The 27,352-nt window shown below is 36.7% G+C and overlaps 2 protein-coding genes across 4 annotated transcripts in view; both read left to right on the top strand.

Moving 5' to 3' along the window:
• The window catches only part of lars2 (leucyl-tRNA synthetase 2, mitochondrial), a 57,724-nt gene extending 51,487 nt beyond the window's left edge, over nucleotides 1-6,237 (top strand). For all 3 annotated transcript variants that reach the window (XM_042771929.1, XM_042771928.1, XM_042771927.1), the window contains 2 exons: nucleotides 939-1,066; nucleotides 5,041-6,237. In XM_042771929.1, the coding sequence (XP_042627863.1) occupies nucleotides 939-1,066; nucleotides 5,041-5,220 (308 nt within the window). In that variant the 3' untranslated portion in view covers nucleotides 5,221-6,237. The remainder of the gene's footprint in view (nucleotides 1-938; nucleotides 1,067-5,040) is intronic.
• Nucleotides 6,238-8,232: 1,995 nt separating this feature from the next.
• LOC109105249 (LIM domain-containing protein 1-like) lies at nucleotides 8,233-27,093 on the top strand. Its single transcript, XM_042771930.1, has 5 exons — nucleotides 8,233-8,659; nucleotides 8,930-10,124; nucleotides 15,443-15,544; nucleotides 25,820-25,887; nucleotides 26,866-27,093. The coding sequence occupies exons 2-5, from the start codon at nucleotides 9,062-9,064 to the stop codon at nucleotides 26,959-26,961; spliced, it is 1,329 nt and encodes a 442-aa protein (XP_042627864.1). The 5' UTR covers nucleotides 8,233-8,659; nucleotides 8,930-9,061; the 3' UTR covers nucleotides 26,962-27,093.
• The last annotated feature ends 259 nt before the right edge of the window (nucleotides 27,094-27,352 follow it).

Here is a 27,352-nt window from a genome sequence, read left to right as displayed (position 1 = left end):
TTGCTAAGGACTGTAAATGATCAACATGATCAAAACCTCGCTGTAAAACCTGTTGCACACAATCTACTACATGCCTTCTGTCGTCTGCTTGAGGCCTTCTAGTATGATTGTACAAACAAGCACCTTCAGCTCGTGCTTCACGTGTCATTTTGAGGTCAAATTTTTACTGAATTGTTTTAAATAAACATAAGAATAACTTTTATATTGTTAGTAATATTTCAAGATATTTACTGGGCTGAAGCAACTTAGCTTTACTTGATTATCCATGCATAGTTTTTAGGAAAAATCATGTTCAAATGTGAGTCTCAAATATGATCATCATTGTATTGCATTGCAGTATATGTTTTGATTATCAAACTAAGCATTTATATATCATCTTAGTAACATTATTGGCATATTGGATATAGAATGATGACTGATATTTATATCATTTTGTGTAACTATCTGCTGTACTGCTGTAAAGATTTCATTGATTTACATCAAACTATTAGAAATAGCTATATATATATATATATATATATATATATATATATATATATATATATATATATATATATATATATATATATATATATACATATATATATATATATATATATAAATATATATGATATATTTTAGCTCCATGTGAATAATGAAACCGAGGTGTTTTTTCCTCCTCAGTGTATGAGCTCTGTATTTATATGAGCCATAAAAGCCTGATGTATCAAATATGATGCTCAACATAAAAAAAACATATACAAGCTTTTTTTTTTTTTATTGATTTTGATAAATTGTTAAATTTTCATTTACATTTTTTGTGACACTTATGTGATGTTTTTGAACTACCTTCATTGAGGAGCTTTTCTCTGTGAATATTAATGTGAATCATGTGATTAATTATTAACAAAGTTTATTGGTGTTCAGACTATGTGACGATTTCCTGAAACCTCTCTCAGGTTTGTCTCAGGTGAGGAGTCATCTAGGAAGTGTGATGTCTGGGAAGGGAAGTGTCCTTCAGCAGCCGTGGCCCAGTGTGGACCCAGAGTACCTACAAACACCCGACACACTCCAGCTGTCCGTACGGGTATGTCACACACACACACAGACACACACACAGAGAGAAAGAGAGTACTGAAAACACCCCAAATACACGTGCTATTTACAGGAGAATGTTTCCTTTGAGGAAATGAAATCCAGAGCGAATGTTGGACAAAAATGAAAGGGATAGTTCCCCCAAAATAATGAAAATTAGCTGCTAATTTATTCATCCCAAGGCCATGTTTAGCTGAAACTGTGGTGCTTGGTGAATCATAAAAGGCTAGCCAACAGCTGCCATCTCTTTGAGAGTCAAAAAAGCATATAAAGGCAACACAAAATGAATACCCGTGGCTTCTGACGATCTGTTGATGTCTTATGAAGTGAAACGATCAGTCTGTGCAAGAAACTGAACATTATTCACAACATTATTACCCGTAATCCAGAGCCTCAGACAACGGGGAAATCTTTTTTGACAAACTGGTTCATTCGGACAGTTTGTTTCAGCTGCTTTTTTTTTGTAGTCCCTTAAAACAGAGATTTCTTTTAATCAAACATTTTTACATGAACCATGAGAACATTTTCATTTGTCCCCTTCATTCAAATGCTCGGTTCACACATGCACACATCACCGGCTCTTCGGTCCATGTCAGACTTTTTCCTGGGTTCAGTGACTGTTGGAGGAGCTGGAGCACTGAATGAGTTATTCATATTTGATATTTTGACTCATTTTGAGTCAGAGTGACTGTCAGGCACATCCAAAAGTGGAGTTAACTTCTCATTTCTGTGCTGCTTGAGCCGTGAACTGTTCGAGTCTTATTTAGTTCAACTAGTTCACCAAAAAGAACCGGTTCAAAATAATGATTCGTTCAAAAACCAGACATCACTCTGGACCGTTTTCCTGAGACAATGGATTACATGTAATAATGTTCAGATTCTTTCACAGACCATTTTGCTTCATAAGACCTCAATATATCGTCAGGAGCCACTGGAACTAATTTTGTGTTCCTTAATATGCTTTTATTTTTTTGCACATACAAACACAACCTTCTCAAACGAATCGGTATCTCAGTGTATTTGTGATATCTCCGTGTCATCAGGATGTTTGTATGCAGAATATTCAGCACAGGATGTTCTCTGGGAAAAGGGCAAAGGGAAAGTGTTTACCTCCTACTTAAAGGCCTGTATTTCAGAACAGGCTGTCTGTAATTTGTGCGTGTGTGAAGGGATTGGCCTCTGAATTTGGCGCGACAAATGAACTTTTATTACAGACTTGAACTATCTGGGGGCTGAAATCTTCTTTCCATGACCGTCTTTTAAGGACTTGGTCAAGTGTGTGTCTCTACTTGCCCTCCTGCATCTGTCATTGTTAAAAAGTCTTGGTATAAATTGGTATATTTATGCTGCCTTCTAAGCTACCCCAAAATCAAAAAGGCGGCAATCCCAGACAGAATCCACTGAAAAAAAAAAAAAAAGTAAGATGACAGATGGGAAATGTTGCTTTATAAGTACTTTATATACAGCAAAGTATAGATAAACAATATACTTTTTACTGTTTTTCTTAATATATCTGGTACTATAAATTACTTGAGCTTGTATTGTATTAAGTACATTAAAGTATTGTGTGGTCAGCTATTGAAGCCCATTTTAACTATGGACAAAATTAGCAATTTTTGCAATTCTAAGTTTATATCTTGCATTTTTGACTTAATGCATTTGCAATTCTGAATTTGCATCTTGCAGTTGAGACTTTATTAGAACTACAAGTTTGCTTTTCATCCATGTGAACAAATCAGAATGGCCAGATGTACAGTAAGCTGAGAGTTCCAAGATAAACGAGAAAAAATGAGAATCGCAAGATGTAAACTCAAAAATTAAGAGATATTAACTTAGAATTGTGAGGGAAAAAATCTTAGAATAGTGTAATCTTCTGTTGCCAGATGTTTATTACCAAAACTCACCTGAACGCAGCTGAAGTCAAACCAGCTCAACTACTGTAAATCAAATTAAAAAAAGATAAATGTTACTGTACATTTCAGCTTTTTTTTTTAAACCAAACAATTTGAGAAAGTCCAGAGAAAGAATATTCACCCACATTTTTGACACACACACACACACACACACACACACACACACACACACACACAGTACACATTATTTGGCAACAAGGGATAAAGCCTACCGTAGCTACCATATCCATTATGAAGAAGGATAAAATCATGAATTTCATTTACAAATAAGGAAAATGAGCATGATTTTTTAATGCATACTCAGTTGAAAAAGTACTACCCAGAAGGCTTTGCTACAAACGCTCTTTGCCAGGCCTCAGGCTGGCACCATCCTGCCAGTATTTCAGGGAATCCCCTGCTTTGTGCGGGTGGCTGAACTACTTTGGGAGTCATAATAACAGGGCTGATTTTCTCCCATGATGCAGTCCAGCTGTCTGGGTGCGTTTCATTTCACCACAGACACACTGAGCAGCAGATGCACCAGAAGACCAGCTTTAGTTTCACACGAACCCACACACAAAGCTAACAACAGATGCTAAAGCAAGGTATCCATCCTCAAAGGTTTTGTAAGATCTCAAAAACTAAAACTACCATTATCAATATTTTGTCCTCCAGCATGATTGTAGAAGTATCAAGCTTCTGTGCGCAGAGATGCTTACACACTAGAGACAGCTCTGACGGAGCATTTGATGAAGATGCATCTTGAGGATGTGGAAAGAGCGATGTCAGTTTTAAACCAGGCAGGAATAAAGCAAATTGGTTTCTGAAAGCACTTTTCTTATCTTTTAGTCGCGGTGACAGAGTGTCACTTTTGCAAAGCCTTGAGATTTTTCTCTGTATCTTTTTCTTTTTGCCCCATCTTCTTCCTCACCATTGCACTAAAGTTTTCCATTATAAATAAAGAGACTTATTGTCTTACAGTTCATATTTACACATTTTTAAAATGTTGTCATCCATAAACAGCGTACACATATGCTAATGTGTGTGTTTATATATATATATATATATATATATATATATATATATATATATATATATATATATATATATATATATATATATATATATATATATATACTATATAGCTACTGTTCAAATGTTTTGGGGTCTTTTATGTTTTTAAGTCTCTAATGCTCATCGCAATTGTGAAATACATTGTGATATTGTGAAATATTATTACAAGGTAAAAAATAATAATAATAAAAAAAACAACTCTTTTCTATTGCAGTATATTGTGAAATGTAATTTATTCCTGTGAGTTTTCAAAAGTGATTACTTTTTTAAGTTTTTTTAAGTGTCACGTGATCTTTCAGAAATCATTCTAATGTTTTTGATTATTTTGTTATTATCAATAATGAAAACCGTTATAAGGCATTATAAATGTGTCACTTTTCATCACTTTTATGCATCCTTGCTGTATAAAAGTGGTAATATATTTAGTAGATATTGGGGAAAAAAAATCTGAAGTTTTGTCTACGTCAAGATTGATTTATTTTTATATATTGTAAATGGTGTTAAATAAACAAACATCTGGAGAGCAGAATAAAGACTTTGAGCTCATAGCACACAGGTAGAATAGTTTTTTTCTTTCATTTTATCTTTACTTTGCAGTATATAAAATACATTTATTACCAACATTTTCCATCTGTCCATGCCCAGCTGTTCCCATCTAATTAAAATTTCCTTGCAGTGGATTCTGGGATTGTCTTCTCCATGAAGAACTCTTTGAGAGTTGTGCCAGTAAGAAAACAACTCTCAACTTCCCACAAAATGAGTTTTGCCTAACAGACGATTAAATGGGCAAAAAAAAAAATCCCTAGACTTGCAGTGAAGGACTGATATTTAAAGAACAAACTAAGCTTGTGCCATTAACTACTTATCTTCTTCTTGTCATCGTTTGCATCAATCAGACTTTTACCTGGTTTTGTTTTGTTTTTTTTGCTTGAAATAATGTATAAAATGTAAGAGCGTTGTTTTTCAGTTGGCATCAGTCTTCTCTCTGTTTTGTCCTCAGATCAATAATAAGGTGTGTGGGAGTGTATCTGTACCTCGTGAAGTGGCTCAGGACGCACAGAAGGTTCAGGAGCTAGTGCTGAACAGCCCGCTGGGTGTCCGTCTGCTCTCTGAGCGTGTCATTAAGAAGGCCATCCTCTCGCCCAGAACGGCCCTCATCAACTTTCTGGTGGACGAATGATGTGATGTGTCTTCCTGGACTTCCAGAATGGACCGTGCGTGAAAAAGATGCAGATATCCAAAGAGCCACATCACTGAAGGATGTGTAAAAAAAAAAGTGAACAAATAAGGACATGGTGTACTGAGTAACTTTTCAGTTTTATAAGATGTTCTTGAGTTGAAAATGAAAACGGCTTTGCTCTTTGTTGCTAAATAAAGAGGATTTTAGGTGATTTTCAGGTTAATAGGATACATGTTTTGCCCTCGTTGTCACGAGGCAGTGTTGGTGTTTGGTAGCAAGCTATTTCTGAATGGCCAGTTTTAGCCTGACATTACAACACCTCGAACAGACCTGCACTGCCTGAAATGGAGATGTGGAGATCATGCTGTGCTTTCAGACAACAGTGGGATTCCTGCTGGGTCTCATAACCAGCGTCTGGTTGACTCACTGTCCTGTATGGGGTCTTTAGGTCTTCATCATCCTGGTTGTGGTGTTAGAGCACATACACACTAAGATCAAACAGCGTGAAGCAAATTATTTCAGTGGGGGGGGGGGTTGCATCACAAGTATACTATGCAAAACAATTGGTGTAGGACTTACTTTGAAACAATTTTCACTCAGAAATTGCTAGTATATGTCACAAATAAATGATAAATAATGCATTGAATTAAATTTTACATTTGTAAGAATGCAAAAAGTTACACTCTGTCATGCAACCAAAATTTAAGAAATTGTTAATGCAACTCTATTGTGCATGAATGTATTGACCAATAAGAATTACTTTCAAAATTTGCTTATCTTGCTCTAACCATACCCCCAAGACACATATACACATTTCTGTCCATCAAAGAGTTTGATTGTGTGCAAGCGCTTTTTCCAGTTTGTGCTCTAATAATAGAAAAGCAAGTACAGTTTGTGGTGGATCTTTTTGAATAGGCAAAATACTAAAATCTTCAATACTTTTGCAATGAAAAGCCAAATATTGATAAATGAATAAATGTAAATTCAAATCAGAAATAAAATGGTATCATAAATTTATCTTTAGTGTTTTTCAAGATGCTTCATATAATGCACGTGCACATTAAAGTTGAGTTGAATTTTTTCCCACAAATTGCGACTTACATGTGAGTGAAGAGGTTTATCGAAGAAAAAAACAATTGGCCATGGACTTGATTCTGTGCGTCGGTTGTTGATTGGATGGAGGCAGGTCTGAATTTGCTTCTTTGAACTTTCTTTGTTTGTTTCTGTACTTTTGTCTGTACAATGGAGGTCAATGGTAACCACAAAACAGTAAAACTAGTATAGTCATAGTAAAACTAGATAATGTACACTGTAATTTTTTTTTTTTTTTTTTTTTTTTTTGTAAATAAAAGAAAGATTGTTGGAGTAAGTTTCACAAGAAAATGCCATTTTAGTCTTTCTACTTTAAGAAAAAATCCACACTTATAGGAATACTGTTAGATAGCTTTAGGAATGCCCATCATTCCCTTTGGAAATGAGGACGGAGAAACTTGAGTCATCACATTTCAACACCGGAGTAATTTGGCCCAATTTTCTCAGTCTCGGCGGCCCAACCCAATGACACAACACACACAATGACACGTCACTGCGCTCGAGTCAGCGCCTCGCTAACTGGGATGGACTTTGTTGAGTGTCTGACCTTCTCCAAATGCATCAGAGAGTTTGTTTCTCAGTACTTGAGTGAACAATAAGTTGGGAACGGGCATAAAGGAAGTCTTTCAAATGTAGTGTTATGCCTTTAGGGTATTGACGTCCTGGGACACTCGCTGACAGTACCTCTGTTGTTTGGAAATATTTTTTGCCCTGTTACTCAGTAACCACACATAATTCAGTCTGAAATCGATCCCCTCTGCTGTCCCTAATGGCATTATATAAGTGACTCACTAATATAACACTGTAGAATATTTCCCAGAAGTCCCACATTCCTCTAATGTGCTTACTTTAAAAGGAGGAAGGGATTTTTTTTTGTCCCAGATGACTTGTGACTTGATATTTTTAGAGTGTTAATTTCCTGTGTAGTGTGTCTTTTTGTACTGCATTCATATGTTCAAGTTTTTGTCGTTTCTGTGTTTGCTAAAGCAAGCAGCACTATTACTATTGCGAATACATGAGGTTAAAGGGAGAGTTCACCCAAAAATTTAAATTCTGTCATTTACTCACCTTCAAGTCGTTCCAAACCTGTAAGAGTTTCTCTTTGTTCCGTGGAAATATGAAACAAGATATCTTGAGAAATGTCTCCGTTTTGTTGACCATACAATGGAAGTCAATGGTAACCAAAACGTTTAGTTACCAAGAATCCGAACAAAACTTTATCCCTAAGTATTAATCTTCGGCACACCTCTTCATACAGTTTCTTCAAATCATGTGACTTGTTAAAGGGAGGTGTGTTATTATTTTTCTAAAGAACCAGATTATTGATTATTACTTGGCAAGAGATAAAACATCCCCCAGACTTACAGAGATTCGAAAGCTAAAGAGGAAAGATTGTCAGTGAATAACTTAAATGTTGGTCTGTTCATCTGTTGAATGACTTGAAGTAGGCTAGGCCTATTTGGAATATAGCTAGCATGTAGGCCTACTTTACAGTGCTTTTATTTGTCATTTTTGAAGCTTGGCGAGGTCCATCGTCAAATATGATTTGGAAGAAAGAAAGGTTGGGAATTATAGCCTATAAGGGTCAATAAATGATGAAACTTGAATTTTTGGGACTAAACGTGAAAAGTGTAAATTCCTTTTATTCATGCACTCATTTTTTCTATATCCATTCATTCATAGTCTGGATGAATGAATAAATGAATCAGGCTCATTATTTTATTATAACACTGGTGTTTTGCTTGTCCCTGTGTTTTGCACAACAGACAGAGTCGACTCCTCAAGTAGTAACCACCTCAATGTAAACGTTAGATGTTAAATTCACTATAATAAATGAAGTGCTGGATTATTTCCACATGTCTCGTGGTGAGCAAATTCTCTTTAATTCAAAGTCTACGTTAATCATGTGAAATTACAACACAGCCACACGGCAGCAGAGAGTCTTTATATGTTGTGTGTTTCAAGTACAAGCTCTCTAAACCGCTTAAACCGTTCTCCAACCGCGAAAACACTGATCTTGATTATTAGGCACGGGGATCCGTGAGAATACACTTTTTTCTTCTTTCTGAGCGCGCTCGTGAACTGCTCCACGGGTCGCGCGCTCTTGCCAGGGTGTCGCGCTTCTTCATTCACGGAGCGGAGGCGGGAGTCGCTCGGTGTCTCTCGGTGAGAGGAGAAGAGGAGAGTTCACCGACGAGCAGCTTAAACTCGCTCTCGTCCACTGTGGAGTAGACTTCGTTACATTAGAGAGTTTCAGTGGAGTTTCATTCAGTTTACACGGAGAGCTGCCTCCGAAAGTTATGAGAGTAACAGAGTCCTGCTCGCGTCCGCTTCTTATCAGTTAGCCGTAAGTTCGTTATAAAGTAGTTTTTCCCTCCCTTTTGTCGCTGTTTTCAATTTTACTAGTTTTATTAACAGGTTGAGGAAATATCGAGTGCTTTTTCGTCGAAATAGCTTTCCCGTCACGCTTGGTGTTTGCGGGTCGGCTATTTTAGTGGATTTAATCTGTGTCGTGTGATGTTTGCTGTGTGGAAACTTCATCTCTTCACTTGGCTTTTGCAGTTCTAAGTGATTTTATAAGTGTTTTTTATTTTATTTTATTTTATGTTTTTCACAGGTGAAAGGTTTGAGCAGCTGTTCCACATCAGTTCTCCGTCTTCGGCGGTTTTGACCGTTGGAGATCCTCCTGACAGAAGACGTTTAAAAACTTACTCTCCAAACCTTTCACTGCGCGTCTCCAGTTGCAGACATGGATAAATACGACGATTTGGGACTTGAGGCGAGTAAATTCATCGAGGACTTGAACATGTATGAAGCATCGAAGGATGGCTTATTTCGCGTGAAGAGAGATGCGGGAAACAACCCGGATTTTGAAGAAACCAGGAAGGTTTTTGCCTCAAAGATGACCAAAATACACTTGCAGAAGCAGCAAGAGGAGATGACAAGAAACAGTCTGGCGGCAAGGATCAATGGAAGTCATTCGAAAGTGTCAGATAACACATTTTACACCAAAGACAGACCACCCATCAATAGTTATAGACAGGGTGGTGAAGCAGCAGCCAAACCACCCATCATGTCTGGACCAGTGGTTGGCCCCGCCAGTGTGACTCCATACATATCTTATGAAGGACAAAAGCATCATTCAGCCAGCTTACCTGATGGATCCAGTGACAGAGCTATTAAGGAGACTGGGAATGCTGTTAACCAAATACCAGTGCCAGCACGATCGGCACCCTCTACCAGCCCCCCCGGCACATGGGCGTCAAGAAGCGGCAACCCGTCTCAGACGCCATCATCTCCTTTCTCGAACAGTTCCTCCTCTTCTAGCTCACCTGGAGCGGGTCAGAATTATTCTCCAGTGTCTCAGGGATTCCCTCAAACAGGGAGGTCTCCCTCTCAGTCGCCCACAGGAACGTACAGGGATGCATATCACCAGCCTCAACAGGTTAGCCCTGGGCAGCACTGCCAACCAAACTCTGCCAATGGACCGACATATCAAAATGGGGGAGCTCATAATATTGGCACCCCCTCACCTACCCAGGTGACCCAACCTCCATTGTCTCATGGAGTGAAGCAAGGTGAGCCATCCCAACCCAAGAGCCCTGCTCCCAGTAACCCGACAGTGCCCGCTTCTACCCCTGTTGAGTCGCCCCATGATGAGTCTTCCAGCCCTTCTCGGGCACTCAAGCTGCCATGCCAGACCCTCCATGTACAGGCAGATCAGGGGCCATCAGTGGCTGAAATAAAATTAGAAGCTCTAACTGAACGCCTGGAAAAGGAGATGGATGCCCAGCCAAAGGCTGAGTACTTTGGTAAGCACAACGTGATCACCGCCAGTGTGTTTTTCTATTTATCTTTTTCACATCTGCAATTGTGTTTAGCAGCTTGCTGACTGAAAAACCCTCTGCCTGTTTCCACTTGACCTTCACTCCATATGTGGAGGGGGAGCTTGCCACAATGAGCTGTATATTCATTTGTGTGTGAGTGTGTGATGTAGATCCCTGTTGCTGGTGCACGTCCAGGCTTTTTCCTTTCCAAAAGCTATTCCTGGGCATGCTTTCTTTTTCATCTGTTGTTAATTTATTTTATTTCATTACATTTCAATTACCAAAGGCAGGCTTCGCAGTTACCCCTTTTCTTTTTTTATTGAGTTAGGCTCTGATCTGTGGGAGTATGTTCAAGCTAACTTCTCACTAAAGAAAGTTTCCTTTCTGTCGCACGGTGCCCGCTGTGTATGAAACTACCCTAAACCAACATCGCCACCTCCATTTTCATTAGTTTTGCAGTGGGCCTGCAAAACAAATCTATATTCATTCACTTTTGTCTCTGCATAAGACCTACCAACTGTCTCCGGCAGGCTATATTACAAAACTAAACTTAACATTTATTTTAATATCTTCCACGCTCATTGTTGAATTTAGTTTCAACATTGGTTACAAGTTTATTGACCTAAAAATAAAAGGATTTATTGTTAAAGTACAGGTTTAAACTTATGGAGCTCAGGGAAGATGACATATTTAAAGGGGTGGTTCACCCATGAATTAATATTCTGTCATTTATTCAGCATCATGTATTTACTGTATGAGATTCAGTCTTCTGTGGAATATAAAATAAAATATTTTGAGAAATCTTTTGGAAGTCAGTGGCATCAAAAGTTGGTTGGTTTCCAGCATTCTTCAAAATATTTTATTTTGTGTTTCACAGAAGAAAGAAAGTTTTAGAGGTTTGGAATGATGTGAGAGCGAGTAAATGATGACAGAATTTTGTTTTTTGGATGAACAATCCCTTTACCATGATGCAAAAATGGTGAATTTCACGCAGTGTCTTTATAGTTTTAAGCTGGTTAATTTTCACAGCATGTTTTTTTTTTTTTTTGTCCTATAATTTTTATATTATGTCTGAACAATCAACACCAAGTTACAGAAGTACAACCCATTCAATGGACTGTACTGTGAATATTTATTTATTTATTTATTTAATTATTTTTTGATAGCTTCTGCATCAAATTAAATATGCCATCTATCCTGAGTCAGGTCCATAAAAAACTGTAACACCGTGGCGCCTACATAGACTACTAAAAATATGGGTGGTCTGTGTGTGAGTCACCACATGACAAAAGGACACATAGAAGGAGCAAAATATAATTTGGAACCAATTAATGAGCCCTTGTTCCTAAACTAGTTCAGTATGCCAGCTTTAATGGCTAACAGAAAAACCTGACAAGTGTTGACATCTGATGTGCTTGTCTTCACAGTTTCCTCTGTGTTCTTGAAAGTGTAGTCTCTGATGGGGCACTGTGCAAAGTTAGACTGTTTTCCTTGTCTTGTAAAGTAGAAGGGTGGAAAACATGGCTAAGGGAATCAGTTTATTCATAACTGAATGGATTATTGGTTTTACTGCCATATAGGTAAAGTGTATTAAGACTTCAGTGCAGAATAGTTCTCAAGTTAAAAGTGTGATGGTCTAGCAGTCCCTAGCTGCACTTGCTTTTTCCATTGAGCTCTTGTAAATCATTTTAGTAGTTGCTAAAGGAATTTCCTGCTGGAAAAGCACAGAGCCATCAGAGCATGTGAAGTATCTTTAGTATACGTTATTGTGATTGCAGAAGAGATACAGACATGCAATATCGACACAAACATCAGCGTTCTTGTGCCTGAGCCACAGACACACAAATAGTTTCCTTTAAGAATGTCTCTGGACATTCGTTGTTATTCACTTTGGAATAGTTGGTTTAAATTTAACTAAATGAAGCCGCAGAGCTAGTATTAAACACATGGAGTGTTTGCAGTGCAGCTCACATCCTCATGACCTTTGTACTGTTCTTTGGCTTGACAGCCACTGTCTCTCTGATTCATGCTAGAAAATAGATTGAGTGACAAATGCTTTCTTTGGCCAGGAAAGAGCTGAACAAATCAAGGATTTTTCTAAACTGAGGAGTGGATGAATAAAGTACATTGCTTTTATTGTCAACCCCGCACAATATTCTTTTTTTAAGAGCTCTCAAAGCCTTGGAAAGCGTCAAATATCATTCAGGCACAAGTGTCTTTTGGACAGTAGATTTTTATATATTCTGAAGTTATGACCAAAGAACCCTTTCACAAACTGTGATGACGTGTTTCTACAGTTATTTTTATTTTTTTTATATTTTTTCATTTTTAAGAAATGTAATACACACATATACTGTACTATAATTTGTGTTATATTACCTGGACATTAGATTTCAGGAAACTATTTAACTATTCCGTTTGCATTCAAAAGAAAAGCCTAAGTGAAGGCACTGAAGGATGTTTCAACATCCACCTGTGTCCTGTTGATGTGTTCTGGATGCTGAGTTGGCAGTAAATGGCATAGTAAAGCCATGCTGGTGTTTATAGCCTCAGTCTGACAGCTGCTACACTGCCGGGTTGTTAAGGAATGTCTGCATTTTAGTAGCTAAACGAGGACAAAGAGACGATAATAAATTACAAGACACTTTAGTGAAGTCTAATGGCGGTTTTGCCTCTGCTGACATCCAAATGGCCGGCGTCCCCCCCGTCTGGAGTCGGTTATGCTTGGCCTCTCCCTGCTGCTCTGGGTTTTTTTTGGAAGAGACAGTGGGTGAGATGTGAGTTGGGATGGTGGGAGGGAGGGAGTCCCGCCTTGTGCACACAGACATACCAACGGCAGACATTCATGCTTTGTGCCCTGCGCTCTTTTGAAGGATTCCTTAATCTGCCTGTCGACTAGATGGCTTTATCTTAATTGTCATCTAGGATTCTTGGCTTCCTGTCCCTTAGCTCTTGAGTTCATGTCCTGCTCTCTTGAATGGCTGTACGCTGGGTCCAGGATTAAGTGTTTGGCCTACATCTCAATGGTGGGTGAACTGAGAAAAAATAGAACACAGTCTTGTTTTGTTCTTTTGAAATGGGCCATTATATTATGCAATCAATTTTTTTATATATATATATTTATTTACATTTATAGAAATTAGGACTTGCAAAAACAATTTTACTAGTCAAACAAGTGGCCAGATGTTCACCTTATGTAAAAATGAGTTTGCGTTAAATTATTTCTGTTAATTTCAGAAATAATTTTAATTTGTAAAAATCATAAATCTTTAGTAATTTTTTGTTCTTTTTTTTGTTTCTTTAAATGTCTATATCATTTTTATTTTTATTTAGTTTTGTCAGTACATCAAGTTTAACTAAATTTTTTTTTTATTATTATTTCAGTTTACATTCGTTTTAAAGTAATAAAAAATGTTTTTTTATGGTTTTAGTTTAACTACTGAAAATGTTTAGGTATCTGTTTTGTTATATGCAGCTTTCACACTTGTAAAAAACAAAATGCTGTATAAATGCAACTGTAAGCACAGAATATGGGACTTACATCTGTATTCTAATGCGGAGTAAACGCAGTCTATTTTCTGCTATTAGCTGCTGCGCTGAGTATGATTTACTTCAGTGCCTAGTGCTGAATGTAAATGGAGATGCACTTTATTTATTTGAAAATGTTGTTTACACCAACTTAGAGCTTAACATTAGTGTAAATCTCATTGTTTAGTTACATAAACAGTTTATAACTTACAAGTGCGCTGGAAAGCTGCATTGCCATGCTAGACATTATCACCAGCTCTCTGGAGTCTTTGTTGAGCTTTTGTGTGAAACATACACGGAGGCAAAAACAGCTCCTAGGCTCCCAATGAAAGATTTCCTACACTTTTGATGGTTGGGTTTGAGATTTTGAGTTTGAGTCTCATCAGCACGCAATGCATCGACGGAAATCAACATCATAATGTCGACGTGTCATTCTGACCCTAATTAATTCTTACATACAAAAATATTTTTGACATTGTCCAACTGTGTTGGATCCAGACTCAAATGAAAAGTGCTAAAACATGGTGTTTAAATGAATCTTGTTTCAATGAAAAGCCTTTTTTGTAAAGCAGATGTGTGTCTGATGGTGTTTGTGTAGAAAGTCTGACTGTGCTTGGCACATTTGGACCAGGCTTTGCTGAGTGGGCAGAACTTGTTAGCATGATGTTTGCTGAATACCAGATGAAACAGAGGCTCTTTTGTGTGAGGCCAGCGCTGCATGGCTAAGAGCAGACCTCTGTCTGTTTAACGCTGTTATCTAGCTCATGCTTGCTTAAATGTTCTCCTAGCGCATGCCACGTAGACCAGCCTGAACCGAAAGAGATGGACAAAGAGCCTCTTGTGTTCTCAGCTCACCTTCCTAACAGACAGTCTTGTGATTTCACTCGAGCTGTGCAGTTATCTTAAGCTCATCTTAATGTAATGTTCTCTAAAGGTCATAAGTGTCTGCTTGTTTACTAATTAGCTCTCACATTACCATCTGTGTGTGAACTATCAGAAGTATAGAATTACACTATTGGTGGGGAGCAGCAACCGTGTAAGAAAAACAAATTATATTTTCGGTTCTTGTATGGCGTTTAGAATAGATTTACTATTACTATTAAACGTACTACACTGTAAAAACATTTTTCAAAGTTTAGTGTGTGTGTGTATATATATATGTGTATCATATTTCAGTCATTAAAATTTCCCGTTTAGTTCATTGTGTTACTTGACGTTTCATTATAATTTGTGAAATTTACTAAATATAAGTGAAAATATATAGTTTGAAAGTAAATCCTAGTATGGTTTATCATGTTTTAATTAGGGGTTGCACCAGATTTTTCTTGTTCTGCCACTGACTGACACATTGAGTCAGTGACTGTATACAGGATTTCTGTACCGTATAATAACCTGCCATAGCCAAATAAATTTGGAATTATGCCCAAGTAAAAATAAAGTGAACAAAGCTAGTTTAGTAAAAACCAATTATTTACCTGTTAAACAGTTAAAAACATGAAGTCTTACAAGCTCCATATTTAAAATCCAGTATACTTAAAGATTTAAATTTTAATATCAGTTACATTATTACAGTTAATTAAATGTCCAGTCAGAACAGACATTATTGTGGTTTGTGTCACGACACAGCTGACCTCTGCACTGATGCTCAGACTCCTCTTTAGCATTGCCTTCTCTCTTACACACTAACCTCTTCTTACTTATTTTTAATTTAATTTGATAATATGGAGTATAGAAACTGAAAGCATGACCTGGTTTGTTTTCTTGCTCGTTTGCAGGCAGCTGTGTGAAGTGCAGCAAGGCTGTGTATGGAGCGAGTCAGGCGTGTCAGGCCATGGGCAGCCTGTACCATGACAGCTGCTTCACCTGCAGCGCTTGCAGTAAGTCTCTCATTCAAACTCACCCTCAACTGGGTTACATTTCACACATGTTCTTCGTTTCAGTTATATCTTTATAATATGCCTTCCTCTTGGTTACATCACAGTGGGCTAAGCGAAATACTGAATGTGCTTGATAAATTAAAGAGGATTTGCCCGCGGTTAACTTCTGAATATTGCAGAAATGTTTTAAAAGGTCTTTGATTTGGTCTTTTCCTCTCACTGTGGCTGCATTTAATTGATAAAAATACAGTAAAAACAGTAATATTGTAAAATATTATTGCTATTTAAATTATAACCGTTTTCTATATGAATATATTGTAAAACGTAATTGAGTGCTGTGATCAAAGCAGAGTTTTCAGCATCATTACTCCAGTCTTCAGTGTCACATGATCTTCAGAAATCATTCTAATATGTTGATGTGCTGCTCAAGAAACATTTCTGGTTGTTATGAACGTTGAAAACAGTTGTGCTGCCCAATATTTTTGTGGAAACCTTTCAAAAAATGTACTGTATGCTGTTCGTTACTATGTATTGTGTTCTTTTCTAAACATTCATTCATACTTGGCAACAATGTTTGTTTTTTTAATTATGGTTCCTCTGACGGTTGATTTAAACCATTACAAAACTTATCAGTTAAGATATGATCTATTAGCTCTCTTGTCTATTCCTAATTTACACTCACTTTGATTCAGTCGCTGTGATGGAACTATCTGTCCATCATTATGTTTCTTGCTAGTATGTATGTGCACAGATTTATGTTTGACGGTCATATTTGAGTCTTGAGGAAGCAGTAGGTCTGGTCTATGTTAGATGTCAGGCTTCATCTCAGTTTGTCTGTGTTTTGTAAATGATTGTGTGTTTTTAGCTTGTGGTTCGGCCGTATGTGTGGGTTGAGCGCACACAGGCTGACAGGAAACAGCATCGGCTCTGAGTAAGCTAAACTAAACCGTGCTCATGCACTGCGGTGAATTTCAGATAAACCTTCATTCCATGCTTTCATCCAGTCTTGTTTCCTCACACTTTATTTAGCTCTGCTCCGGCCCCTGGGACTGGCAGCTATTTGAAGGAAAATGAGCATTCCTGAGTTTCTCCGCTGCATGACTGCCTCTGACCCACAGCGTCGCTCTCCGCAACGGCTCTTTAGTTCTCTGTGTGTGTCCAGAGTCTTGTTATGAGTGCAGTAAACATGTCCGCGTGTACCTCCACCTGTTTACACAGATTACAAGACTAAAGGTAGTGAGAATGCACAGTGCATAGATGCGCAGGAGAGCGGTTGCCCACTGGAGAGGAATGCAGGAGAGCGTGCGAGTGAGGTGCGCTGACGGGTCCAGTGAGCAGATGGAGGAATGTCTGAAGTGTTTGGTCAGCTGGAGCCAGAGAGGGAACGAGAGAAACAGGTGTTTGATCTCTTAGGTCAGAGCACAGTACGTAAATGAAGACACGAATGCTTGGCCAGTGCATTGCAAGTCCACAGTCCCACTGTAGATACTCATCAACAGAGTTACAAAAAAGGAGTTCACTTCAAATGTAGGGCCTTATGAAATATTTATTTTATCACACATTCATTTTTTTTCCATTTTCAGTTTTCTGGATTCAGTTTTTAATGGTTAATTGCAATTCTACACGTGTTGCCATTCGATTTTGCTATATATTGCGTTTTTTATTTGCTTTTATTAACTCTAGTCTTGGGATGTGAATCTTTAGGCACCTCACGATAATGCAATGCAATGACAAAATGATTATCGATGCATTTTTTTTTTCTTTTATAGATAATTTTTTTTCCCACTGTGTGATTACCTGGTACTAACAAAGAAAAAATTATCAATTTTATATAAAATTTTATTTGTGCATTTTTAATAAATTGTATAAGCAGGCGACTTTTTAAAATAATTACAAATGAATAAGACAAAACAATTGTTAAAAATTTAACCAACTAAAAATAGCTTCAAAAAATACAAGGAAATATAAAGTAATAAAGAGGGAAAAGAAACACATTACCAGTGATAAACAAAAAATACTTTAAGTATCCAAAAGTTTACAGACAGTCACAGTTATGAGTTTTTCTTTTTTTCTCAGCATTATTTCTGTTTGATTATTCCTGATGACATCATAGACAGATGCAGCTTTAATAGGCTGCATTCACACTGATGTACAGATCTATTTCAACATATGTGTCCATGGACCACAAAAGCAGTCTTAAAGCTGAATAAATAAGCTTTCCATTGATGTATGGTTTATTAGGATCGGACAATATTTGGTCGAGATACCACTATTTGAAAATCTGGAATCTGAGGGTGCAAAAAAATCAAAATACTGAGAAAATCGCCTTTAAAGTTGTCCAAATGAAGTTCTTAGCAATGCATATTACTGATCAAAAATTACGTTTTGATATATTTACGGTAGGAAATTTGCAAAATATCTTAATGGAACATAATCTTTACTTTACTGTATGAAAAATCGATAATTTTGACCCATACAATGTTTTTCTGGCTATTGCTAAAAATATACCCCAGCGACTTAAGACTGCTTTGTGGTCCAGGGTCACATATCAGATATTTTGTCCTGTCCTTAAGAATTAACTGACTGTGTTTACATGAATTTCTTAAAATAAAGTACTTGGAGATGTAAGTGCATTTAATCTCTAACACGGAGTTGTGCGCAGCCACGAGCGAGCTTCAGAACGAACACACGCAAAGCACACATGAGCGTCTCTCAGTACATGAGTTTTGTGCATCCAATGTGTACTGTGTTCCAAAAAGCATAAACAATGCCTTCGTCGATCTTAAATAAAACACTGAAGAAAGCAGACACTGTCAAGCAATGCGCATGTTTCTCACAGGCATATCCTGTGCAGTGAAGCCCACAATTGTCTCTAAAAGCTCAGAATCATTGAACAGAAAATCGCAATCCATCCGAGAATCTTTTTTTTTTTTCTTTTTTTCACCCCTAATAGATAACACAAAATTGTCATAAAATAAGTCGCACCAGGTTAAAATTGCATTGTGGAGAGAAAAAAAAAAGATACACAGATGTCTCACTGGAGTCATATTTTATTTAAATTTTAAAATACATTATAAAAACAACAAGGTTACAAATATTATAAATGTGTATTTTAGTTCCCCTCACTCTACAACAAATCCTTTAAATGTAATCATATTCAGAACAGAACAGGGATGAAATCTGTAAGTTTACAACAAACATAAACTAGAGTGGCATTCATTAAAACAAAATTTATTTTAAACGCCAAGCTTAAACAAATGTATTTAAAGCAAAAAATGTGCAATACAAATAAACTTGGGCTCACGTTCCTCTCTTTTGGGACAAATTTAAATGTGTGCACTTTGCTTGACTTCACTTTGCAACTTGTGTTCCAGAAAATACAGTAAATAGACTGTAAGATGGCTAAATGTTGGGCTGTAATTTGGTCATGTTTTTTGTTCGTTTTAGCCATCAGACATTGTAGACACTGTGTAAATGACTTATTAAACAGTATAGACGTCTTCTGCAACTGTAAGTCCACAACTCAGACAGTCAGCAAGCTCAAAACTACAGTGTTCTAATTTTAATAATAATTAAATATAATTTGTTTTGAATAACAGTTGCTGGGGATTGAGCTGGATCAATCCCCTATACGCAAACTGATCTCTCAGTAATATCCCACAGAAGAAATATGCTTCGCCCAGCAGAGAGACTTGCTTAGAAAAAGCATCATAGACTACACCGATGGCCCATATAAGGGAAAATGTGAAGGAAAACATTGCATAGCCCCCATAACACTTAAAATCTCAACAGCCCGAGAAGAAATGCTTTGATTTTGGTCTTTTTTGGACACACTTCATGGACTTCATGCACCAACTAGTGCGAGGGAAAGACATGCTCTTAAAGTATGTTACGTTTCAGACCTCCTGCTGTGTACATCAGATGAGTCTCTGTATGTCATTACTGAACACGAGCTCACAGAGAGAAACCCAAACGTTACTGACTTTTTACCACTCCCAAATTCAAAATCTCCTCTGGACAATCAAGATTTGCCTTCTTGAACTCAATTTGGCTTGTTTTGTGGCTTCTCTGTGAAGTGCCGGGGTTTGGCAGAGATGCCAGCAGTGGTTTGTGTGAAGGGACAGAGGCTCATTTGTTCTGGAGATGTTAGGAGGGCAGCTTTGTTCGTGACCCCGTCCGAATGTGCTCAGTATCAGACCCACCAGGGATTCCCTGACATTTAAGTGCTGTACAGAGGTTTTTCTGCTGAAAATGGAGGGTATGGTGCCTTGGTAATCCGGTATCCTTCAACGTATTTATAGATACAGTAGCTGTGTCCGAAACCGCTCCCTATCCACTATATAGTGCACTATATCGGGTGTCAGCCATTTTGTAGTGCTGTCCGAATTCTGAGTGAACGACTTCATTCCCTACATTCGTTCACTACTTTTTACCCACAATTCATTCTGATTTCGAGTGTACAACCGATGTACACTCGCTGAAGCACTATTTCCCACAATCCAATGCGGAGTAGCGTCGCGCTGGAAGAGAGAGCGGGAACGAGCAAGTTTGAATGAGATGACGTTTACATCTTTATTATTTCTGTTACGTTTATTTCATACAATCATTTATATTAAAATATGTTATGTAGGCAATAACTCAGTTTAATATTTTACTAATTTACTGAGGTGGCATCGTTGTTAACTTACAAAAATGATGACAATTTGGTGGCTAATTTAAAAATGTTCGTTAATCACCTGTAGGTAGCGCATTCATTCTGATGTATAATTAACGGTCACCTGAGGGCGCTCTTCGACCATTCTCTTATCTGAGCTCAAAACGCTTGCTCGGGAGAGTTTCAGGATACTAAAAAAAATAATTACATAAAATTATGAACGTGTTAATATGTGTTTATTTTTGTTCTCCAGTATTTTAATAATATGATTATGAACATAAAAGCATTACAAAACAAATAAATAATATACCATCAATGAAAACACAAAGCTGACGGGGAGGTATGTGTATAATTACAATAAAGTAATTTTGAGTGTTATTGGTATTTATAGTATATACATGTAATATAAAATTGCATATGTGACGATGTTTTTGCAACCGCTCCAAGTCTCACGCGCAGTGTATACGTCACCGTCATAAAAACAGGTCACCGTCCGAATCCATTCACTTATTTCGTTCACTCCTTTCTGATTATAGTCCACTCGTGAGGTGTACACTACACAGCCATAAGTAAACAAATGATCTTAGAACCGATATCAGAAACAGCTAGTCTCTTAAAAAAAGATGTCAGTGCATTGATAACAAAATAACAAAACAATGGCATGTGCACACAAATGCTGTTAGACCTTTTCTCAGAAACAACTTGTCTTTTCTGAGCCATCATAAGTCATCCCAAAAATAAACAGCATAAATTCTTCCAAAATTAAAACAATCCCAAAAAATTCAAATTCTTTTTACCTTTACACAATCTCAAACCAAACCAAACCTATTTTTTTTTTGTGTGTGTGTGTTTTTTTTTTAGTATTTTTAAGTTAAAACGTCTTTGAAAACACTCAAGATCATTTTCGTTTTAATTAAATTCGGATGGAATGCTTTAAAGAATGTGATTGCACCATTTCTCAGGAGTTAATTTGCTTGAAGCACACATGTGGTATGTACCAAATGAAACAGAAAAGAATTACGTGATAAATCCGACAGCTGAATTCCAATTAAATTCCGGTCTGCATTGCTAACATTTGGTGTACATCATTGAGATGCATGTAGCTAAAGCTCTCGAGGTTCAGAATGATCCATATGCTTCACTTTCAGTAAAATATGGCCATTTGTTAGTCTGGTGTCCTCCCATGAGGAAGACACATGGGATGAGATTCATTCATCGCTCATCATCTTTATTTTCCTTCTGAGGAGACATTGGATTCAGAATGGAGTGTTTCTTAGAAACCCTGCATTTTTGTCTCTGCAGAATAAAGCTGAAGTTAAACTGGAGAATAAAGTTAACCTCCATTAACAGAGCAGTTTCTCTGTACAGTCATAAATCTGTCATCACATTCCTCTCCATTCCCAAAAGTACTCATTCATTAGCTGCCATCGTTCAAAAAATCTACATAAAACGTTCAGTGAATCCGCAAAAAGCAAAAGTGTATAATAGTTTTTAGAACATGTAAAACTTCATTTTTTTAAATAGATGTTTTTAGTGTAGCTTAAGTTTTTTTTGTGTGTGTGTGAATTTGTGTGCTTGCTAGTTTTTGAGTCCATCGTAAGCCTCAGACATCTTCTCATGAGTAGTAAGTGTGTGAAAAGTCTCTGTATTTGTACTCATCTCTCTGGAGAAAGATGAAATCAGTCCTGTGGTCCACATCTCCCAGCATTCGCTGGGACTGATATCTGTTTCCTGGCAACAGACTGATCTTCGTCTGTGAGCTTTTAACCCAGAAAAATGTCTTGTCATTTTTTCCCATAGCTGCCGATTGTCTGTTGCAGTCTACCACACTGTCCAGGCTTGATTAATCAAAAAAAAATACTTAGTAAAATCACAACTAAGTAAAAGCACAACTGTTTTCAAAATTGATAATAATCAGAAATGTTTCTTGAGCATCAAAAAAAACAAAAAACCTCTCTCTCTAAAAATCAATTTATTTTCCCACCCCTTTCTTGAATTTTTTAACATGTTTAAACTCACAAACCATGTGCAATATCATCAGTCAACATTAATCGCCAAGTATTTTCTCCTTAAACCTGCAGTGAACCAAAGATAGTCTCAAAAATGTGGTTTGAAAACGCCCGCTTCGTACCATCACAAACATGTAACCAATCCTGTCAACTTGCTTTTAATATCATTAGCAGTGCGTTTCTACCTAAGGATACTGATTTGTAGAAGGTAGATGTCCGAGATGATGAATGGGAACATGGTTTGTGTAGTAATAGCACATTATTAGCTGTTTGATAATGTAGTCAAGCCAAAAGCTAATGATGTCAATTAACATTACATGTCTGATGTTGTAGAGAGTGATACATAAAATGCATTACCATTCTGATACATTGAATTGTAGACTACCTTGTTTCACTCTTCCTCTTTTTTGGAATCAGTTTCTGGTTAAAACATATGAAGAGTTTGGTTCCAAAACGCTATAAATCCATTTTGATTAATTTGAGTAAAAATGTGTTTTCTTTACCAAGAAAGTGGCAAGAAGAAAACCACTATTTTCTGTTTCAAAAAACCAAATACAACCATTACACTTTTTTTCCCCAAAACGAAGTACATCCATGACACGGTTTTGTTTTTTTTTTGTTTTTTGTTTTTTTTTCAAAATGCAATAAATCCATTGAATCAATATAAAAGTTCTTTTTCATATTGAAACTGTTGAAAATACACAACATGGTTAATCCACATATGACTTGGTCAATATTAATCTTATATACAGGCACTAGACTAAAATACATTCAATAAGTCATCGCTCCCAAAATGAATTCAACGGATCATCTTGTTAATGATATAAATTAATTACAGCAATAAAATAAAATTTCATCATGAACAAGAACATGAACAGCATCACATTAGACCACAGAAATTCCAAAATCATATTTCCCTTACATTCAACTTCCAAAAGTGCATTAATCTTTGCCATGTTACATTCCTTTAGTTGACCAGTGCTATACGCTGTACATATGGCATTAATAAAAACACTTACACTGACAAGCTACGCAGTATCGTGTTCATAATCGAATATGACTCATCTGTGATTATGAACGCGATATTGCTTAACTCTGTGTATCCATCTGAAAGCACGTTATGGAGATTTACTATTAATCACAGAACCGGCTTTACTGACGAGATGCGCATGACAATCACATGCTATTTATCGTGCATTTCTACGTTTCTTTGTTGATCACAAAGTACAGAGTAGATGAGATAAACTAGGATGCCGGGTGTATTCAAAGCGCCGCCATTACTGTCTGGAGTGCGTGGAATGGTGCGCTGTGATTGGTTGAGCGTATATCGCATTCTGTAGAGAAGGGAGACTGGCGTTTGTCGTGGTTTGGAAAGAAAGTGAGAAAACATGACTTAATAACTCAGCAAATATCGGATTTCACGTAAAATAAAATATTGACTTTTCAGTACCAACAAGATACAATACTGATTTTGGTGGAAACTAACAATTTTTTTTTTTTTTAAATGGCGTTGATCACGTTTTGGAACCAAACTCTTCATATATAGCTAAATTAATCCAATATTGCCACTTGCTACTGTGTATTTTTCACAACTTCAGTTAAATGAGTGAGTGAGAGTGGAGCAGGTTTCAGCTGGTGTGATTGGATGGAGGCGGGGACTAGTTTGTATAAATATTTTTATATATGTATTTATATATTTATTGTGTATACAATATGAGGTAAAGGTTGTAGAGTTACATTCAAGTATGGAAGCCTGTTTCCACCACTAAATAAAAAATAAAACAAGGTAATTGTGACTTTTTATCTCACAATTCTGACTTTTTTTTAATCAGAATTGTGATATAAACTCGCAATTGCGAGAGAAAAAAGAAAATTAGAATTACAAGATATAAATCTTTTAGCTATATCTCGCAATTCTGACATTATAAGTCACAATTTTGGCTTTATATGGCGCATTTGTGTGTTATAAAGTCAGGATTGCAATTCTGAGGGAAAAAAAGTCAGAAATGTGAGATAAAAAGTCACAATTACCTTGTTTTATTTTTTATTCAGTGTCGGAAACAGGCTTCCATATTCTATCCATTTGAAGACATAAAATTATTTCCATTTCCAAAATCGTTTAAATATGTCATATTAATTATCAAGGATGAGTTTTAAAGGATACAATTAGTGACTAATTTTCAAATGGAAAACAGCTGTTTTAAATGAATATTTCACAATATTACTGTTTTTACTGTATTTTTGATTAAATAATTGCAGCCTTGGTGAGCAGAAGAGACTTCTTACTGAACCGAATTCAACACACAAAACCGTTTCTGCCAAGCATGATTTGAATAATCCAGCTGAGCAGTGATGGTTTCAGCATTAAAGTAAACGTTCCTGTTGCCAGCAGACTCATTGGCCCTGTGACGTGTGTTTAGGTTGACTGTGTTCCACTGAGCCTGGACGGCAAGAGCATGAAGGCTTTCATTGAGCTTTGGCTTATAAGGGGTAACTACATCGGCCTGAACCCCCCTCTGCAGAAAATGTGCGGAATGTTCCCCTTTCCTGTGGGACGGGGTCTGCCTGAATGGGGAGGGTTTGTCTGTCTGTCAGTTGAGGTAAAAGCCAAAAACAGTCCGGATTGGGACAGGAAGTCCTCCCCATGGGCTGGAAAACAGCAGCGAGTGTCTGAACTGCACATTTTGCAAAGTGCTGACACTTTCTTAATGTGTTCATTTAATTCAATAAACCTTTCCGTCATGTGCTTTGAGTTTAGCCCCGGATTTATTTTCGAATTTGTACACGTGTATCAGATTCAGTTATAACATTGTTAGGTATTTGTCTGAGGTTTTTGCTGAAGGTTTTAGTGAGAACAGTGAGCAATCAAGGTTGTGACAGTGAGTGTGTTTACATTGGCAGTCTTCTGTGATCATGCTCAAGTTCAGGTTGAGCTTTATTGTCATTCTGCTACATGTGTGGACATACAGTGGAACGAAATGTCGTGCCTCACAGGACCACGGTCCTACATAAATACAGACATACAACATTAAAATAAAACAGTAAAACCTATACACAACTAACCTACTGACAGATTTTGACTTCAAATATACTATATATAAATGTTTACCTATGCATAAACTAAAAAATACAAACTATACAAATGCTTCACATAAACACTGTACCTATACACAGCTAACCTACTGACAGATTTTGAATATGAATATACTATATATAAATGTTTACCAATACATAGACTAAAAAGAAAAACATATAGACTATACGAATGCTTCACATAATACTGTACATGTGCAAAGAGAAACATTGTAAGTCAAGCAGCTGGCTGGGGAACAGTGCAAGATGATTTGTAGTGCATGAGCATGTAAACACACACACACACACACACACACACACACACACACATATATATATATATATATATAGAGAGAGAGAGAGAGAGAGACATTTAAAAAAACAATAACTAATAAACACAATAAAATTAAATTTATACTGAAAGTATACAAATAAAAACAAATTAAATTTTTTGTTTTTTTTTAAAACTCGATATATTTATCAGTGTCCTGTAATGTTACTGGATTGATGGTAAATGTCTTTGTTGTGTGTTTTCTGCAGGTCGAAAGCTCAGAGGGAAAGCCTTTTACTACGTTTGTGGGAAAGTGTTTTGTGAAGAGGACTTCCTGGTATGCTGTCTTCCCCTCTTCTTTTTTTATGGGGTTTTCATGTCTGAACATGTCTTGAGACATGTCTTACAGTCATAGCTCATAGTTATGTCTCATAGTTATAGATTTTGTCAACTCATCTAAAGCACGTCTTTAAAGACATGATGTGTCAGGTTTCAAACCATGAACCTGGCTATGCGTTCACCTTAGCTCGACTTGGCTCAGTCGTTTAAAAAGTGGACCAATGGGATCCGACAGTGAGTTTCAGCGGTCTGAGATGTTTTTATTTTAGATTTACTACAAAAAGAAATTGATTATCAGCAAAGTAATTTGCGCAGAATTCACACGACTTGAAGAATGTCTCAGTATTTGAGAATCTTGAGCTTCAGTGGAAGCAAGAAAATCTGACAGTTTGTACATAATGAGTGTCACGGATTTGTTCATTTCATTTGATCAGTAATCTGGAAATAAATTACATTTCTTCAATAAATACCATAGCTTTTCTTTTTATTTTAAAATTTTCTGAATTCTAATCCTTTATTTCAATGGAAAATAATTTATTATTTATTGGAAAAAAATTTCCAATAAATTGGAAAAAATAGACTTTTACATTCAGCTGTTAAATGTTGTGTGCATATAATTGTGTAGTGTAGAGAGGTTGTTAGGTTTGCCACATTCATGTATGTATTGTGTAGCTGTTTTAAAATAAAATGACTGCTACATTTTCCTTAGACAAGCAAAAAAAAAAAAAAAAAGGTGCATAAATAGCTTAAAAAGCAAATTAACTCGAGAGTTGGGAGGGTGCTTCAAATGAGGTGATACAGCATTCCAGACAAAAAATAAATAAATACAGTTTGTGTTATTATTTGAAGGTTCTTAAAATAGAGAAATTATTATATCTGAGTTGTTAATGTTAATGGGTTAGAGAAAATGAAGTGACGGAAAGGAATGAGAGTCAGGTGAAAAGCTCACTTCTGTCCTCACTCTTGTCTTTAATAGTACTCTGGGTTCCAGCAGTCTGCCGACAAATGCAACGTATGCGGACATTTAATCATGGACATGGTGAGTCTGATGGACCTCCACACCCTGCATTAGTCACAACATCACACTACTGAGAATCTCACACTACAGAGCTTGAAGGAATCGGTTGGGTTTCATCTGTACAGCTAACTTATACATTGCTCCTTAAAGGGTTAGTTCACCCAAAAATGAAAATTAGGCCATAAATTACTCACCCTCAAGGCATCCTAGGTGTATATAACTTTCTTCTTTCAGATGAATCCAGTCAGAGTTATAATACAATTTGTCTTTGATCTTTCAAGCTGTTTAATGCCACTCAGCGGGTGTTGCAATGCTTCAGTCTAAAAGAAGTTAAATAAAAAGCGCCCATCCATTAAACAAAGGCCTACTGTAGCTAATATATATAAATAAATATATATATATATATATAAATATATACATATATATATATTAGGGCTGTCAAATG

This window comes from Cyprinus carpio, chromosome A16, assembly GCF_018340385.1.
Source record: "Cyprinus carpio isolate SPL01 chromosome A16, ASM1834038v1, whole genome shotgun sequence".
Taxonomy (NCBI): domain Eukaryota; kingdom Metazoa; phylum Chordata; class Actinopteri; order Cypriniformes; family Cyprinidae; genus Cyprinus; species Cyprinus carpio.
The sequence above is the reverse complement of the archived record's forward strand: the minus strand, read 5'-3'. Positions and strand labels throughout refer to the sequence as shown.